This window comes from Ictidomys tridecemlineatus, chromosome 5 (genome assembly GCF_052094955.1).
Source record: "Ictidomys tridecemlineatus isolate mIctTri1 chromosome 5, mIctTri1.hap1, whole genome shotgun sequence".
Taxonomy (NCBI): Eukaryota; Metazoa; Chordata; class Mammalia; order Rodentia; family Sciuridae; genus Ictidomys; species Ictidomys tridecemlineatus.
The window spans coordinates 140,283,606-140,302,167 of NC_135481.1; the positions used below are offsets into that span (position 1 = coordinate 140,283,606).

An 18,562-nucleotide genomic window follows, 5' to 3' on the forward strand; every position below is an offset into this window, starting at 1 on the left:
TTACTTTCACGATGCCATCTCAAAAGATCCAGCACGTAGTGGTCCCTTGGTCCTCTGAAACCCCTTGGAGAACTTACTATCTATCCGTGACCCTGGGTCACCTCTCTAACTTCTTCAGCCTCCATCATGTCTTCTGCAAAGTGGGATAAGAATAGTCCTGCCTCAAAGGGTGAGAAGAACAAAGCACATGGTAAACTGAGCACAGCACCTGCCACAAAGACACAAGGCAAACACTCAATAAAGGAAACATGATAATATTATTAATAGTTAAGGTTATAAGTTTTAGTACTGCATTATGCTTTGTGTTGTTTTAATCTGATTTTCTCATAAAAGGTAGACCTCCTGAGAATGGGGATCTCATTCCATATTTACTATAATGATTTAAGTTAGCATTCTGGGAAATGTTTGTTGAGGATGAGCAAGCAAACCCTAATGGGGGAGTCAGAAATTCAGCTTAGCTCTTCTGTCAGCTCAGTCTGTGACCTTGACTTATCTTGGTTAGTCAAGTCCCTGATAGTCCTTCCTAAATCATCCTTCACTTCCTGTTGGAACACGTTTTTAGATCCAAGCCCTGATATTGACTGTATTGATTTGGGCCCATTCTTAATACTCCTAGGCCTCAGTTTCCCCATTTGCAAAATGGAGAAAATAATCTCGTTTTGCTATTCACTCTGAGAATCAATAAATGTGCTTGTAACACACTCACTTTAGTGGTCAGTTAACAATTGCTCTTGTGATTGTTTTATCATGGCTAGTTAGCTGATAAACTCGAGGTTTGTTGAATGTATTAGCTTCTTGAGGCTGCTGAAACAAATAGTACAAATTTGAGTGACTAAATAAAAATCTGTTGTTGACCAGTTCTGGAGGCTTACAGTTCAAAATGAAGTTGTCAGCTGGTCAGCTCCTTCTGAAGACTGTGCTGGACAATCTTTTCCAGGCCTGGCTCTCAGCTGCTGGTAGCTTCAGGCATTTTTTGTCTTATAGATGGTACTCTCCCTGGGTTTCCATATCACCTCCTCCTTGTGCACATCTGTCTGTACATCCAAGTTTCCCCTTTGGGTTAGGACCAATCCTCATATTGGATTAGGACCACCCTAATGATCTCATCTTAACTTGATCACCCCCTATAAAGACCCTGTTCCTAATGAGATCACATTCTGAGATCCTGGGGGCTAAGGCTTCAACATACCTTTTTGGAGGAATACAATTTAATCAACAATATTGCAAATAATTAATTGCTGCATTCTCTAGAAATTGTACTGCTGCCAACAAACAATCAAATAAACAACTTGGCATTTCTCAATTAAATAGATTAAAAAAATAATAAGAATGTTTGACTGTGAAGCCCCTTTATTCTACGGCATTTAAAACTGCATCAGGCAAGTGGGATTCGTGTTGACAAGGATCTGCTTCTTTCCATAGGCGAGTCCCAGAATCTTTGCCCAAAGTGGTATTTCCCACATGTGCTTTTGAAATCACAAATCCATCATTTCTGGCTCATGACACTTTTGCAGGGCCTCCAGAATGGAAATAACACACCAGATCTCAGGCAGTTGGCATTCCTTTCCCGTTTTTGTAGCACTCTGCAAATTCTCATGCTTTTTACATGTGATTTATATTTCTCCTGTGGTCCCTAAATGCATGTAATAAAAACAGATTTAGAATATTAATCTGACAAGTTCAGGCCAGCATGGTCTAATATAAATTTATTTACTGGGAATGATAAAAAGCCTGGAAGGGTGGTTAGTAAATATTTCTTGCGGGCTCCCATAGCACTTTGGAAGTGCAGTCCCCTGGATTCCCTGTGGTGCTCATGGAAAACACAGATTTCCAGGCCTCCTGCACTTTGTGTCTTTGAGTCTGCACTCCTGTCTTTGGGGAGGAGTCCTCGGATTTGCATAATTAATGAGCCTCTCACTGGTACCCTGTGGTTCTGGCCCACATCTGAGAAAGGCTGCTCTCTGGCTTCTCCTAGAAGGAAATGCATTGTATTGTTGGGGTCAGATGATTTCCAGAGCTGGAGTCTGTCCACTGCTGAGGACTAGGAGAGCCAGGTGGCAGATGTGGGGCAGAAGACCCAGGGATGGGCTGTGGGCAGCAGGAGGACAAGCCTGTCCAACCCATTGTGAGGTGACATCTGCTGAGCCTGGGGAAAGTACAGTAAATCTCAGGTGTGATAACGAGGACTGTAAGAGTTGATGGCAGATGTACTTTTTAGCAGGTAGGTTGGGCTGGGGAGTGAGTTTCTGGCAGCCCTGGTATGCAGAGACCTGAGCATTTGTCCCTCTGGAGGTCCGGCATTTTGGCACAGTTGGAGTGCAGTGAGGGAGGGAGTGAGGGAAGGAGCGGGGCAGCCTCTGCCCCTGAGAAGTGCTCAGTGAGGTGGAGCAGAGCCACTTGGGGAGTTGTGTGCAAACCAGAGCTCTGAGCCTTTTACAAGGTCTGGGAATTTGTAGTTTTAAAGTTCCCAGGTGATGTAAAGTGACAGTCTCTCAGAGCACTATTAGGAAGCACAAGGGCCTGGAAGGAACTGGCTTTGGGACCAGTGGACCTTGTGTTGATCCTAGCTCTGTGGCCTTGTCACATTACTAACCCACGTTACTAACCCTCTGTAAGTGGAAGATCTTCCTTCCTCCCTTCCTTCCTTCCTTCTTTCCTTCCTTCCTCCCTCCCTCCCTCCCTCCCTCCCTCCCTCCCTTCCTTCCTTCCTTCCTTCCTTCCTTCCTTCCTTCCTTCCTTCCTTCCTTCCTTCCTTCCTTCTTTCCTTCCATGTTCTGAGAATTTCAGATAAAGGATGTGACACATTTAGCACATTTCCTGCTACAGGGTAGGTATCATTAAATGGTGACTCCAAACCTTGTGAGACTTGAGATTCTAGGAAGGTAATTTAGGGCAGGATGTCAGTGTGTTGGGTATAGAACTCATCAGTGGGAACTAGGGATTGAAACTGTGATATAAACCAGGCCCCTGGCTTCCAGAATTGGAACTAGCAAACAACAACAATAATAATATCAGGGCTTAATTCAGATTAGACACTTTGGGTATAATCTTATGAGTTAAGTACCATTGTTATTCTCATTTTACAGATGAGAAAATTGAGGCTTGGGAAGATGAATGAATGGTCACCCAACCAGTTTCAGACCCAAGCAGGGAGGCTCTGGGTCTTCACCACTCCTTCCTGTTCTTTCCCATTGAAGCCAATACTAGGTCAGAGTGGTCTTTGAACCACAGTGTTGAGCCTCAGGAAAACTGTCCTGGATTTATCTATTTAGATTTCTTTCTTGTCTTCCTTCCCTCTCCTCCCTTTTCCTTTTCTTTCCTTCCTTCCTTTCTTCCTCTCTCCCTCCCTCCTCTCTTTCTCTCTCCTTCCCCACCTTCTTCCTTCCCTTCCTTCCTCATACAGCCACTTCACAAAGTTAGGAAAGCTGGCATTTTCGTAACAGACACTGAACTGCAATAAACTTCTTCTGTTAATAAAGCCCTGTTACATTCAAAGAGGAAATCTGGGGCACAAAATTATCTTGTACCAAAAATTCCTTGACCACTTCATGATTCATTCGTGCATAAGATTTGACCCCTTTCGTGGGTGAATCAGAGCTTCAAAGGGCCTCTGACCTGGTTTCTTCTCCCTCCTCCTCAGTCTCACTGAGTCACTCATCATTCAGTTGATACGAATTCAAATGTTTAATCAAGATTTCCTCTACCTTACCCATGAAGCATTGGCATGACTAAATATATTGGTTTAATCCTGAGAGCATTTTGTCAGAACTTCAGCCTTCTATAACATTCTTCTCTTTCTCTATTCTCAGGGCATAACCTTCAGTGGCAGAACAAATCAGTCTAGCAAGCAAGCTGCTAAATCTACTTGCTCCTTGTCAAGAAGAGCAGCTGGGTCCATTTTTAATCAGCACTTCCCAGCCCCTGTCTCTGGGTCACTGAAGGAGACCAGGCCAGAGCTTGCAACTTTCTGAAGACCTCCAAACAGACACTGAACACAAAATAACACTTAGGTAATCTTTGCACAAATCTGGTTGTCTTGAGAAGCAAAGAGGAAGAAAATAGGTGTGACTTTCACTCAAGAAGACACATGAACATATTCTACATTTAAATCCTACACACGGATGATGGTTTTTGGAACAGCCCAAACCTCTACCACAGACCAAGAAATATAGCTGAGAGATAACTAGTCAGCCCCAGAGTGAAGAGATGGATAACTACAAGTATCAGGACAATTATGAGGGATATGCCCCCAGTGATGGCTATTACCGGGGCAATGAATCCAACCCGGATGAAGATGCGCAGAGTGATGTTACAGAGGGCCATGATGAGGAGGATGAGATCTATGAGGGCGAGTACCAGGGCATCCCCCATCCAGATGATATCAAGGCCAAGCAGAACAAGATGGCGCCCTCCAGGGAAGATGGCCTTCGGGGCCAGGCAGATCTTATGGCTGAGAGAATGGAAGATGAGGAGCAGCTGGCCCACCAGTATGAGACCATCATTGATGAGTGTGGTCATGGGCGCTTCCAGTGGACCCTCTTTTTCGTCTTGGGTTTGGCCCTGATGGCTGATGGAGTGGAGGTGTTTGTGGTCAGTTTTGCCCTGCCCAGTGCAGAGAAGGACATGTGTCTATCCAGTTCCAAGAAAGGAATGCTTGGTAAGTAGAAATTTCTAAAGATCATTCTTCTTGTGCATTCAAAAATGTGAAGAGGCAAAAAGTAAAATACATGTAATGCCTGTCACAGGTAGACACCTTAAAATATACCAGAGTGTCCCTGCAAAGTTGTCATTTTATACTCATTTTGCAATTAAAATATTTTTATCTCAGAGAAATCAATTCATTGGCTCAACTTTACACAACAAGTAAGTACCAGGGCTTGGTTTCCTATCCAGGTCTGTTAGACTTCTGAGCTCTTAATTTGTTTTTCAAGTCTTGTTGCCTCCCTGAGAGTCAGATTTATCTCTTCATATTAACCATATTTCATGTCCAAATTACAATACATTTTGGAAGTGGAAGGACAGAAATCTCTTCCATTCAGTCCTTCTTTCTGTGTCTTTCCAGAATCCAGAAGCATCTGCTCCTGGTTTCTCTTGTATCTGAGTATTAGTGGCTGAATGCCCATGTGCCTTGGGGATGAGTGACGGGCCTGAGCACACCAGCAGAGCCCCTGAAGGCTGCTGGGCATCGTGCTGTGAAGCACAGATGGATTCCAAAGATGGAGGACCAGCTTTGCAAGTTAATTATGAGGCTAGCACCAGCAGTGCCAAACTTCAGAGAAAATTTTGTGAGGTTAAAGACAGGGTGGGCACAAATGGTGTGGTATAGAAGAGATTTATCATAATAATGACAAGGGTTTGTCTTGATCACCAAATGTCCTGAAAAAACATATCTACGCTCTACATTTAGAGTCCATGAGATTTAGATTTCAGAAAATATGCTGATATTGAGAAGTTTCTATGGCTTGGGTTTTCTTTCAGAACCAAGAATATTTATAACCCTCAAGAGCTCAAACCTATCTAACAATGTAACTCATTCACTCAACTAATAGATATTAGTTTTTCATCTACATTGTGCTAGTTTCTGTGCTTAGGCCCTGGGAAGAAAATAGCCATTGTCTCTCAAAGGAACTTACTTATAACAGGACAAGCAGGCACTCACAAACAGAGAATTATTTAATTACTGTAAGGATAAGTGCTATAAAATACCTTGTGTGATTCTGAACCTTACTCCTTGCTTTAGAGAAAGAGTTGGCAAACATTGCTTCAAAGACCTGAATAGTAAATATTTTAGATTTTGCAGGCCCAGATGGCCTCTGTCACAACTACTCAGCTCTGCCACTATAGCACAAAAACATCAATAGGCAAAATGTAAACAAGTCGATGTGACTGTGTTCCAATAAAACTTTATTTACAAATACAGGCAGTGGGCCAGATTTAGTCTGTGGGTTGTAGTATGCCAGTCACTAATTTAGAGCCACTATAAATAAGATTGGGCATAAAATAAGTAAAAGTTCTCATAAAGAATTATCCTGGAGGCTTTAAAATTATTTTTTACATTCATGTTTAACAAAAAGGCAATTTAAAATAATTAGAACTGTGTCAGACGTGACCTTCAGGGAGCCAAAAGAGATTGAATACATGTACACAGAAGCAATGACTTGAGAAGCAAGGGTATCAACCAGGGATTTTAAACACTAGCAAAATTTGAAAAGTTTTAAAAATGATATGATAGATAAATAGATTCTGATAGCTGCCTTTAATGTTGCAGGTTATTAAGGATGAATGCCTACAACAGTTTTATTTATTTATTTATTTTTAGTTGTAAGACACAATACCTTTATTTATTTTTGTGGTACTGAGGCTCGAACTCAGTCCCCATATATGTAAAGCAAGTCACAACCCCAGCCCTACAACAGTTTTTTTAAAGAGCAAACAAAAATCCAAACCCAAACCAAACCATTGTCAACTGATGTAAGCATTTCCAAGACATTAATTTCTTTTACATTATTGCCACCTGAAACCTAGGTCCCTACAACTCCAAGTTGGCAATGATCCAATAATGATTTCATGCCCTGTCAGATTCTCCGGCACCATGGTGCCTGGAAACCTCAGTAACAGGGCTATAGTATGTTTGCAGCTCCTGCTGGCTCCCAGGGCAAATGCTAGTGGTGGAAGAAATGCAGTCCTGAACTGGAGAGCCCATGTACGGGCAATTATGCCCATAGTGTTTGCTAAGAAGATGCTATGATTTGGCCCAAGGAGGGTAGACAGTCCTCCTGAGTAGGGATGGACTTTCTGTGCACTTGTTGAATTCTTTGTAGTCAAAAGATGTGTAAGTGGATCCAGGGAGGTAGATGATTTGAGAGCCTCCGAGACCAGAATTTCCACATGCCATCACACACAACACTTAGAGTCACCTTGAGGATTAGACGTGAGGAAATAGATACAAAGAGTCTTATTTAAGACTGCACAGACAGTAAATGCCAAGCAGGAGTTTGACCCCAGCTCTGGATGACTGCAGTCTGTGCTCATTCTGATACACCATACTGCCTTGCTCTCACACTTGCTCTGTGGGAAAAAGACCATGCCATGCCCAAGCTCCTCTCCATGTCATCAAGCACGTACAGATTACTGGGATACTGCAGATTGCTTGCAAGAAAGAGAGTGTGGTGCAGTGCATAATGATTTGGGTACTGGACTCTGACCTCCAGTGTTTGGTAACTGGCTATGCCATTGATCAGCCAGTGACCCTGGACACATCATAACTTCTCTGGTTCTCAGTTTTCCCATCTATGGAATAAGGAAGGGTCATAATACATTTGGAATGAAGACTAAGTGAGATAACACAGGTAAAGCAATCAGAACTTAATGCCTTCTAAACAGCTGTCAGTTTCTTTGTGTTATAATGCTCTCCCTTCTAGCATTTGCAGTGAATTATAGCTGCAGGCAAATAATGGGTCAATGTGGATGCTGGACCAGTTGCTTGGGTTTGAATTCTTGCTCTGTCAATTCTTAGTAGAGTGACTTTAGAAAAATTATGTAGTTTCTCTGTGCCCTGGTTTCCTCATCTGTAAAATGGGGATGATGAGGATGTCTGTTTCACAGGGTTATTATGAGAATCCATGGAGTTTAATATAGTAAACTTGGCTAAAATACTGCCTGCATATAACAGGTACTCAAGATACCTTAGTTATTGTTATTGTTGATTGAAGTTATTATTACTAACCTGATTGCTTAAAATGATGAGCCACCCAAGTTCAGGACCAGATTTTCTCAGATGATGTTGTGCGTTTTTTCTCAGCCAAATCATGTAGTATAGATTTTGAGGTCAAGCTATTTGACCTTAGCTGATGAAAATACCTTTCCTGCTCGGGTGCTAATCCAGTGCTTTTTCTCTTTCCCTTTCCTTTCTCTTTGCTGGGGGTGGGGGACCCTCTGAAATAATGCCTCTAGGCTTGATTCCTAGTCAATGACTCAGGAATGCTGTAAGAGAACTCCCTGCTCCCAGATTCAGGTCTCAAATCACAGGATATTTTGTTTTCTTCCTGGAAAGGAATGAATCAGTTCAGAAAATAAAAGAAATGCCCCTGAGCCAGGTAAAAAAAACGATATCTGGGCCACTTCTATGAGCTTTTTGGAGAGATAAAAGTTTGTTTCTCTCCAGCATTGTGTTTTATTGAGTTCCTCACCTAGAACTGTCTCACCTGGGGAGGATAAAGGTCCATGGACATATTGGTAGCATCAGAGACTCAGCCCTGCTTAGCATCTAGTGGTTGGTCCCCTTCAAGACAAGGAGAATGCATTCGTTTTTTAATCAAACCTTTTCTTCATTATTTAAAAAAATTCTTGAGCATTACCATGCTTCTGGTATGCCTCCAGTCTGTAGCAATACGAGGCAGACCAAGTCCTGGCATCCAGGGAGTTTTAGTCTGCTGGCAGAAATAGAGCTCTTACAAGAAACAGAAAATACAGCATGGCTCAAGACAATTGTGCAATGTAATATCCACTCCTATCATTTTGATTAAGATAGGAAAGAAACAAAAACAATATAAGAGATAGAGCCTGGGGAGTGCCTAGAGTTACATGACTTGTTTTTGCATCATCTCTACTGTTGTGTGTGACCTTGGGATTATCTGAAGCTCCATGATTTCAGGTGGCTGATGAATGAATCCATGTGACTTTTGATTTCCCCTCAGGTGAACGTTATGCATTTTCTGGATATTTGCTAAAAAAAACCTCCCCAAACGAACAAACAAACAAAAACCCCAAGTCCAATCACCTAAAGAAATGTCACGAAGGTAGGAAGTCAGTGATGCCTGGCTGACAAACCATCTGGTTCTTTCGAATGACCCTGAATTATTGACAAACCGTTTTTTTCAGCTAGGACAACATTTAGTATAAGTGACATTTAAGACAAACCAACAGCATCTTTCTCTGATTACATGTGATAAATTGACACCAAAGTTTTTTAAGAATTGCAAAAGTACTTCTTAACTATGGGATATTTTCCACCTTTATGCTGATCAAAAGAGAGCCCCACTGTTAGGCATGTGTTCTGTGTTTGCTTGAAAAATTTTGATTTCTTGGAAGGGTTTAGTCCCTTGAGGTGTATTTTGTTGGCTGTTAGTTTTTCTTACCATCTGTAGTGGCTTTCCAAGACTCAGGGAGTCTTATGGTTCAGACAGTAATTTAGAGCCTAATAGGGGACCCCCTGGGGCTTGGGGTCTGTGCCAGCTATAAGGAGGACAGAGAGCAATGTCAGATAGGGTGAATCCATTAGCATAAATTATGAGTTGAATTTTCATAACATCTCAGAGATGGATATATTATTCTGCTGTCATGAAAATGATATTTTAATTGTTTTATATGCAAATGCTAGCTGAGCCTCTGGGGAGAGCATTTGATTGATGAGCTACTTTGTCCTTAGTCCTGAATTCAGTGAGTCAGTTCCTGAAAGAAGGGGCCATTCTATGTCACAAACCCTGACATGACAAATGCACCTAATAAACAGCTACTCATGATAAGGAGACCGACAACTGGGAATTTTCATATATTCCTTTATGTGTTTATATCTGTAATTTTTATTTATAGATCATAGGATGCTTTAGAATAGAATGAAAGCTCAGGGCTCCCTTACTGATTTGCCACCTGAAGGAGTGTGGACTTGGTGCCACAGGCAATAGGGAGACACTGAATGTCTTTGTGGAAGGGAGTGACGTGGCAGGAACTGTGATGTCCACTCTCCCCCCAGTGATGTTGGTCCTGGGAGTGATTCCAGAGGAACAGAATCTTAAGGTTCAGGTTTCTGAATTGGTTCTGGGGTTTCTGGAATTTTTTCTTTAATCTGATTAGATTTTTCTCTCTCTCTCTTTCTCTTTTTTTTTCCCACGGTTGGGGATCCAACCCAGGGTCTTGTACCTGCTAGGCAAGCATTCTACCACTGAGGTCGAATGAAAAGGCCTATTTATCTATTTTTTTTAAATTTATTTTGAGATCAAGTCTCAGTAAGTTGCCCCAGCAGGCCTCAAACTTGCAATCCTCCTGCCTTAGCTTCCTGAATAGTTGAGATTACAGGCATGGTAATTTGAATAGATTGGAAATACTGTTGATTCTATTTCTAGTGGTAATGAGAACACTGGTAATCTCTGGTGGGATGGGCAGTAGAGATTATGTAAAATATTATCACGGATTACTCTTAATCAAACACTTATAAGAGGCAGTGATCTGGTTGGCCATGTATATGATTCATTGCTGTGACCAAAAGACCTGACAGGAACACCATAGAGAAAAGGAATTTCATTTGGGTCTCCCAGTTTCAGAGGTCTTAGTCCATAATCATCGACTCCTTGGCTCTAGGCCTGAGTGAGGCAGAACCTTACAGTGGAAGGGCTTGGTGGAGGAAAGCAGATCAGAACATGGCCCCAGGAAGCAGAGAGAAAGCTTCCCTTCCTAGGGGCAAAATATAAACCCCAAAGGAAAAATTCAGTATTGAAAAAATTAAATTATGAGAGCTGTAACCTCATTGGTAGATGAATCCAGTCGATGGATTAATAATTTGAATGTAGACAGGTTGGCATGTCTGAAGGAAGTAGGTCGCTGAGGCTGTGGCCTTAGACTATATCAGTCCCTGGTCCCTTCCTCCTTTCCCTTCTCTCTCTCTCTGCCTCTTGTCAGCTTTTCTCCACCATGTACTTCTGCTGTGGGGTTTTGCCTTACTGTGGGCCCAGAGCAATAGAATTGGCAGCCTAAGGACTGAGACCTCTGAAACCATGAGCCCCAAATAACTTTTCTTTCTCTCAGCTGTTCTTGTCAGATATCTTGGTCATAATGACAAAAAGCTAACACCTACTCAATTCTTACTTGATCTGTGTAAGCAAACACATTCTAGGCTAAGTGAACAAAAGTCTAAAATCATTCCCCAGATTGGAGCCAGTTTATAGACCCAGAACTCCTTGAATGAAGGGGATGCTGGGTTTGCTTGATAAAGAGCCCCAGTACACTGCCACAGATTAATACTGCTAATCTTTCTCCCATGCTCTCCAAAGGGACCTTCAAACTTTTACCAGGGTAACTATGCATTGGGGAAAGGAAATAGAGGGAACTTTTGGGAACTACTGGATATTGGTTCTGAACTGACTCTCATTTCAGGACACCCCAAATTTCACTGTGTTCTGTGGGGTTGAATACGAGCTTATGAAGGTCAGATGATTGATGGAAGTTTGGTTTGGTCATTTCATCCTAGGCCAGTGGGTCTGGGGACCTACAGTATTTCATCAGTTCTGTAATGTGTAAGCTGAATAGATAGACTTAGTGCTGGCAGAATCCCTATGTCAATGAAGAATGGATCACTGGGAACAGAGACTAAAGATGGGAGACCTGATAGAAGGTTATCTGAGAAGCAAACTGAATGTTTTGAAAACTGAGGTTTTAATATAGGGTGAATTTAAGTACCATTATTTTCTTGTACAATTTATGCAAATTTCTCTTAGAGAAATTTATGTTTTTAAGCCATGCATGGTGACACACACCTGTAATCCCAGCTACTCAGAAGGCTGAGGCAGCAAGATTGTAAATTCAAGGCCAGACTCTGTAATCTAGGGACATTCCGTCTCAAAATTAAAAAAATAAAGTGCTGGGCGTGTAGCTTAGGAGTAGAGGATCTCTGGGTTCAGTTTGCAGTATAAGGATTAGGGCTGGGGATGTGGCTCAGTGGTACTACACTTGCCCAGCATGCATGAGGCTGATTTTAATCCCCATACCTCCAGTATCCACCCCAAGAAATTTATATCTTTAGATTTATATAAGTTGTGTTTCTTACAAAATTGGAGAACTCATGTTCAGACAAGGTTGCTGAGTAAATTCATTTTTCTACAACGAACATAAAATGAATAAAAACAAATTCTAAACAACCTACCAGCTAACCAACAACCAAAAGACAAGCATGGTAGCTTCATGATTAAGAGCTATCATGAAATGAAAAAAAAAAACCCAAACAAAGCTCAATAGGAGATCTTATCAGCAACCCACTTTGCTGATATAGATGTAGATTAAGTATGGATTTGGTTTAGAGTGGGATGCTTTTCCCACTTGTCTAGAACAATTTTGCTTTTGTGCTTTTTGACTTACTCCTACGTTATAAGATAGAACCCCTGCTCAGTCTCAAAAGTGCTTGTGTTGACAATTTCCAGTGATTAATTTCTTGTTCAAATTTATAGTTTCTCAATTGTTACTTAAATTTTGACCAAGAGTGAATAAAAATATTTGAAGCTTAAAGTGTGTGTATTTTAGTTTTGCTGGAAGTAAAGGGAAGTGTCTAAAGAGGGAGGATGTGGGGAGAGAAGAACAGGGTGCAAGGATAGTGGAGGATGGTAGATGGTTCTTAGCTCTCAGGATTTTGGGAGAGTCAATGAAGTCACCCAGACTAACTGTCCAGCCTAGGGTCTGCACATGGTTGTTTCTCAGTCAATACTCATCCTGCTCTCTTGATCCAACTGCAATCCAATCCAATGCTTTAGTTTCTCCCTTGTATTAACTTTATGTAGGGCAAAGATGTACTAGGGATGGGACTTCAAAGACTTTAAGGAGTTTTTAAATTATATTCTTCACAGTTTGATGCATACTCCTGGAAGACCTTGTAAGTAAAAGATGTTTGGTAATTATCAATTTTCTATTTATGGAATAAGATATTATTTATTTAGATTGATTCCCTTTATTATGTTTATATTTGTTTCCATTCACTAAGAGTAAACCATATGCTTTAAAACATGACCTTCAGACCATGGAAAACACAGCAGGCATGGATGGAAGAACCTTAAGTAAACTGTATTTACTGAGAATGGAGATAGAGGTTGCAGGGTTGTGTGTGGGCTGGAAATATGTAAGTATCTCACTCTCTAGTGAGTATATGCAAGCATTTAATTTTGGTGGCCTAACCAAGGGGGTTCAGACGTGGATCTTCTATAGAATCATAACAGATTTTGTTTTGATTACCTATTTTGCATACTAAACAAACAGACTCCCTGGAGAACCAAAACCTCCACACCATTCACTTTGCTCATAAATCTGCAGTCTGGGTGACACAAGGCCTCTGCTCTAGTTGCCCGTCACCTTGGGCACCTGGAAGTGGGATGCTGGACTCCTTAGTAAGGCTCACTCACACTCTGGGCCCTCACTGGGAAGACAGACACTGGGGCTCCTTGTGGGCTTCTCCATGTGTGATCTTTCCAAGATGGTAGCCCATTGTAGCTGGGTTTTCCACTTGTCAGCTCAGGGCTTCCAAGGTGCCTACCCCAAGAGAAAAAGGCAAACCAAAGCCACATTGCCTTTTGTGACCTCACCTCAGAGGCTGAGAAGCATTATTTCCTTTGTACAGTCATAAAGATTGTTTGGTTTCATGGACAGGGGAAGTACAGTCCACCTCTTGAGGTGGGGAGAACAGATGGGAACAGAAATATTGCTGAGTCATTTCTGTGTATTACAATTAGCTACTGTTTTTTTTTATTATTTTTTAAATCAGTCTTCTGATGCTTTGGGCTGGTTAATTCTTTGTTCTTGGATGGGATTGTCTTGTGCATTGTAAGCTACTTAGCAGCGTCCCTGGTTTCTATGTACCAGATAGATGCCCATAGCAACCTGCTCCCAGTTGTGACAACCAAAAATGTTAGACATTGCCAATGTCCCCTGGGGGGCAAGATCACTTTCATTTGTGAACTGCTGCTCTAGAAGAGTATTCTCAGCCCTGACTTTCCATTACAATCATATGAGAAGCTGTTAAAAATACAGATCTGGCTCTGGAAAAATTAAGTCAGAGTCTCTGTAGGTGAGTTATAGGCATATAGTGATTTTATTGTAGCAGCCAGTATAGAGAGCCAGGTAGTTTTACACAGAAACTCTGTGTCAGCGGGAACTGCACAGATGCCAGGACTTTTTCTTTTTGTGCTATATAAGGTGTAGGCACTGACCCCACACAGCTTCTTTTTTGTGTTTGCAGTGATGGTTTTTGTGTGTACATAAGTCTTGTCCAGCATAGTGAAATGGAGTTGCACCTGAAAACCTTGTACGGTGCTTGATAGATTTTTCAAGTTTCCCTGGACACTCTCATTTGATCTTTGAATGACCCTGTGAGATGGGCAGAATGCTAATCCCAGTTCCCACAGTAAGGGAAGTGCTGCTTTGAGATCTTAAGCAATGCATGGTGGACTCCAGTTCCTAACGAAATTTTCTGGACCTGTGATCCACTCATTGCTATTCATCTTCACTATGGGTTACTTTATACTAATGAAGTTGGAAGATTTATTTTATTATGTACAGAGTTCTTCCTAGAAAGCAAAAGGAACTGGTGGTAAAGAGTCAGTAATTTCCAAGTGCCTGGTTCAACCTCTATTACCTTTCTTCTACTTTAAAAGAAAATTATAATAATTATACCACCACCACCAAGAGTTATAATTTGATAAGCTCTTTCCTTGCATGCATTCTGTATTAGGTCTTTTATATAGGGCATTTCTATTTCTTATTATAATCTGCAAGGTAAACATTATTTTCACCATTTTACAGATGAGGATATGTAGGCACTAAGAGGTTAAAATAACTTGTCAAAACTAGTCAGTGCCAGAGCTGGGATTTGAAACTGTTATATTTGACTTTGCACTCTTGCTTCCCCTGTACCTTGCTGTACCATCCATGGAAGATTTTTGCAGGTGCCCATGACATATATAACCTTCAGCAACCTTTCATGCAAAATACATCACTCCCATAAGTTACAAGTATGAATCAGGGCTGGGTCTCCAGCAGAGTGCTGAACAGCTCATCTCTCTAGACAAGAGGATGTCCCAGACAGCTAAATTACAATTCCCAGGGGAACTTCAAGGGTCTGCAATGATCCCTAAGGCATAGATTTTCTACCCAGAATAGGCTATCCAGAGAGCTGTACAGAAACACTGCCATCATCCTGAGTCAGGCCATGAAAGGTGTCCCAAGGCACCATCTGTCACCAGGTATAGATCAGAAACGCAGAAGCACAAATGACTCCTCCAATCCCCTTCTCCAGCAACCACATCGGACAGTGAATATGCAAGTCCTCGGTGGATCTCATGATTGCACAGCCAAAATGGTCCTTTGTGCGTCAGTAGGTGTGAAATCTCTCTCTCTAAAATAAGTCTTAAGCAGCACTAGCCCAGGTGAGCTGATTTTCACTTTGCAAAGTACTGATTTAGTTTCCAGAGAAGGAAGGTTGAAAATCAGATGTTAGCAGGGGAAGAGGGAAAGGAGAGTCTCCTTTGGCGTGCCCCATGGGATCCACTGAACAGACTGAGTGTGAAAACGCTTCTCTCCCTGTGGCTGCCCTGAGCTGCTCAAAAGTGCAGAGTGAGCGTGTTGTATTTCACTGCTGGAGCTTTTGCTGACTCAGAGCACACGTTAATCTCTCTGGGGATGTGCAGAAAAGAAGTCTCTCTCATTCTTTCTTTGGCCTCCATGCCTCATCGCTCAGTGGGTCTTAGAAAGGGAACTTATCCTTGAAAGACAACAGATTATAAAGCAAACAGCATGAGGTTACAATATTATGAAACCACCTGATATTAGATGTGAAAGGGATCGAGATCTGGCATGTTCTTCATTTCTAATTCATGGGGAAACTGAGTCCTAGAGATGAAGTATCTTGGTCAAGTTCACATATTCAGAGGCCAGGACCTGGGACTCCTGTCTGTTGCCACAGAGGTCTTTCCTCTATACTAAGTCATCTTGCCTTTCGCTATTAAGGAGTGACTATGTAAATCAATCAGATGATCTTTTATCTGGATGATTTCTTTTTTTTAAAGGGTTGTATGCCTCAGTTGCATTTGGCTGTTGGTAACAATGACTATAGATCATAAAGCTCTTTATTATTTACTGAACAAGAACGTTCAAGTAGGTGTGGTTCCAGAGTTGGTTCAATGGCCCATTGATGTCAGGCCCCCAGGTTGGCATCACTGTGATTCTCTTTGCCTTTTTCTTTAAGTCATAAGATTGCCACTCTACCCCTTAGCTTTACATCCTCTCATAACAGCTTTCTAAGTAGGGAAGAAGAGAGGTGATGGCAAGAAAGTGCGTCCCCCGTAATGCCCCTCTTTAGGCATGAAAATATTTCCCAGAAGCCTCTGGATGATGCCTTCACAGGGATGACTGCCTCCGTGGATTAATCACTGGCCTGAGACTTGTTGAAGATGACCGTCTTAAATTACCCATGACTCATCTCCCAGCGTTGAGTCTGTATGGAGGCGATTCCTCTGAATACATTTTAAAACCTGAATAAAAAACAAGGTTCCCCTCTGTTATGGTTTGCATCTGGAATGTCCCTCAAAGTCTTATGTGTTTAGAGGTGGGGTTTTTTTTTGGGGGGGGGAGGTGATTGGATCCTGAGCACTCAGATCTCATTAATGGATTGATGGCTGAATGAAGTACTGGGAGTAGAACCTGGTTGGAGGAAGTAGGTCATTGGTGGCATGCCCTGAAAGGGTTCATCTTCTTTCTTTCTGCTTCCTGGCTGCCATTAGCTGAGTAGCTCTCCTCTGCCTGAGATGAGGCAGAACGTCTGCCATGACGTTCTGCCTCATCTCAGGCCCAGAGCCATGAAGCTGGCTGACTATGGACTGAATCCTCCCGAACGATGACCCAAAGCCAATCTTTTTCTCTTCTAAGTTGTTCTTGTCAGGTATTTTCATCACAGTGATGAAAAGATGACGATTGCCTGCATTGGATTAATCACTCAGCATACTATAGTGACCCATCCACATCAATGTTCATAGCAGCTCAATTCACGATAGCTAAACTGTGGAAGCAACCTAGATGCCCTTCAACAGATGGATGCATAAAGAAACTGTGGTATATATACACAGAATGGAATGTTACTGAGCATTAAAAGAGCATAAAATTATGGCATTTGCAGGTAAATGGATGGAGCTGAAGAATATCATGCTAAGCAAAATAAGCCAATCCCAAACAACCAAAGGCTGAATATTTTCTTGTATAAGTGGATTCTGATTTATAACAGGGAGGGAGAGCATGGGAAAAATGGAGGAACTTTGACTGGGCAAAGGGGAAGGAGGGTAGGGAGGGTGCATGGGGACAGGAAAGATGGTGGAATGAGATGGATATCATTATCCTAGGTACATGTATGGCTGCACATATGGTGAGATGCTACATCGTGTACACCACGGAAATGTAAAGTCGTGCTGCAATTGTGTACAATGAATCAAAATGCATTCTGCTGTCATTTATATAAATAAATTAATTTAAAAAAGAAACATTAGTTGAAGATGACCACCGTAAATGAACTACGACTCATCCCCAAGGTTTGAGTGTGTATAGTGGAAATGTCTCTAAAAAATATTTTAATACCTAAAAAAAAAAGTTTCCCCTACCAAGAAAGAAGAGAGAAAAGGGCTGCTGGGAATGTGAGTGATGGAATGTACCACATACACAAGTTTTTAGAGATGGACTTGATTTCATAGCTTGGCTACATCACTAACCATCTTGGACAAGTCACTTAAGGTCTCTGAAGCTGAACTCTTCTTTCCTTCCTTCCATCCTTCTCTCCTTCCTCCCTTCTTTCTTTCTTTCTCCCCCCTCCCAGCCCACCATATTGAAACCATGGGCATTTAACTACTGAGCCACATCCCCAGGCCCTTTTTTATTTTTTATTTTGAGAAGGAGTCTCACTAATTTGCTTGGGATCTTGCTAAATTGCTGAGGCTGGCCTCAGACTGTCATCCTCCTGCCTCAGTCTCCCAAGTCACTGAGATGACAGGCCTGTGCCACCACCCAGCTATTTCTTAATCTATAAAATGAAGATATTATTAGTATCTACCTCCTTAAACTATTATGAAGATCAAAGAAGATAATGCACATGAAATATTCATCAGAATCTCTGGAACAACATAAGAATCCAATACAAATGAATTTATAGTTGTATATTATTTTTAATTTTTTTTACAGTCGTAGATGGACAGAATGCCTTTATTTTATTTGTTATGTGGTGCTGAGGATTGAACCTGGTGCTTCACACGTGCTAGGCAAGCGCTCTGCCACTGAGCCATAACCCCAGCCCTATAGTTGCATATTTTTAATTTATTCACTTTATTCAATAACTGTTTAAAGAGTCAACTCTTTGTTCACTTGTTCCTTGATGACCAAGACACACAAGTCCCTCTTCTCATGAAACTGACATTTCAATGGAGAAACAGATCATAAACAAGCTGACTCCCTTGGACCTCTACTCTTCCACTGGCAGGACTGAAGAGAATTCCAGAGCTCAATGCATTCTTGATAGGTTCCCAAGCATTTTTTCCTTCACTACACTACCAGCCTTGCCATGGAAATCAAGATTAGTTTCATTATGCATTTTGTCCCTGTAAATGTCAGTCACCCTGAGAGGCCCTTGTCTCCCAAGACATCACTTATCACCCAGACGTATTCCTGTAGAACATTCTATAACCTTCAATCCCCAAACTTTTATGTCAGGCTTTTCTCCCAATGCTGTTGGTCATGGGACCTGGGTGACAGCTCTGTGTGGGTGATGAGAATTCAC

The 18,562-nt window shown here is 41.7% G+C and overlaps 1 protein-coding gene across 6 annotated transcripts in view; it reads left to right on the plus strand.

The window, feature by feature from the left end:
• The window catches only part of LOC101964356 (synaptic vesicle glycoprotein 2B), a 171,432-nt gene that overhangs the window by 102,988 nt on the left and 49,882 nt on the right, over positions 1-18,562 (plus strand). For all 6 annotated transcript variants that reach the window (XM_005320110.5, XM_040275278.2, XM_078051207.1 and 3 more), the window contains one exon: positions 3,810-4,657. In XM_005320110.5, coding sequence (XP_005320167.1) covers positions 4,207-4,657 — 451 coding nt within the window. In that variant the 5' untranslated portion in view covers positions 3,810-4,206. The remainder of the gene's footprint in view (positions 1-3,809; positions 4,658-18,562) is intronic.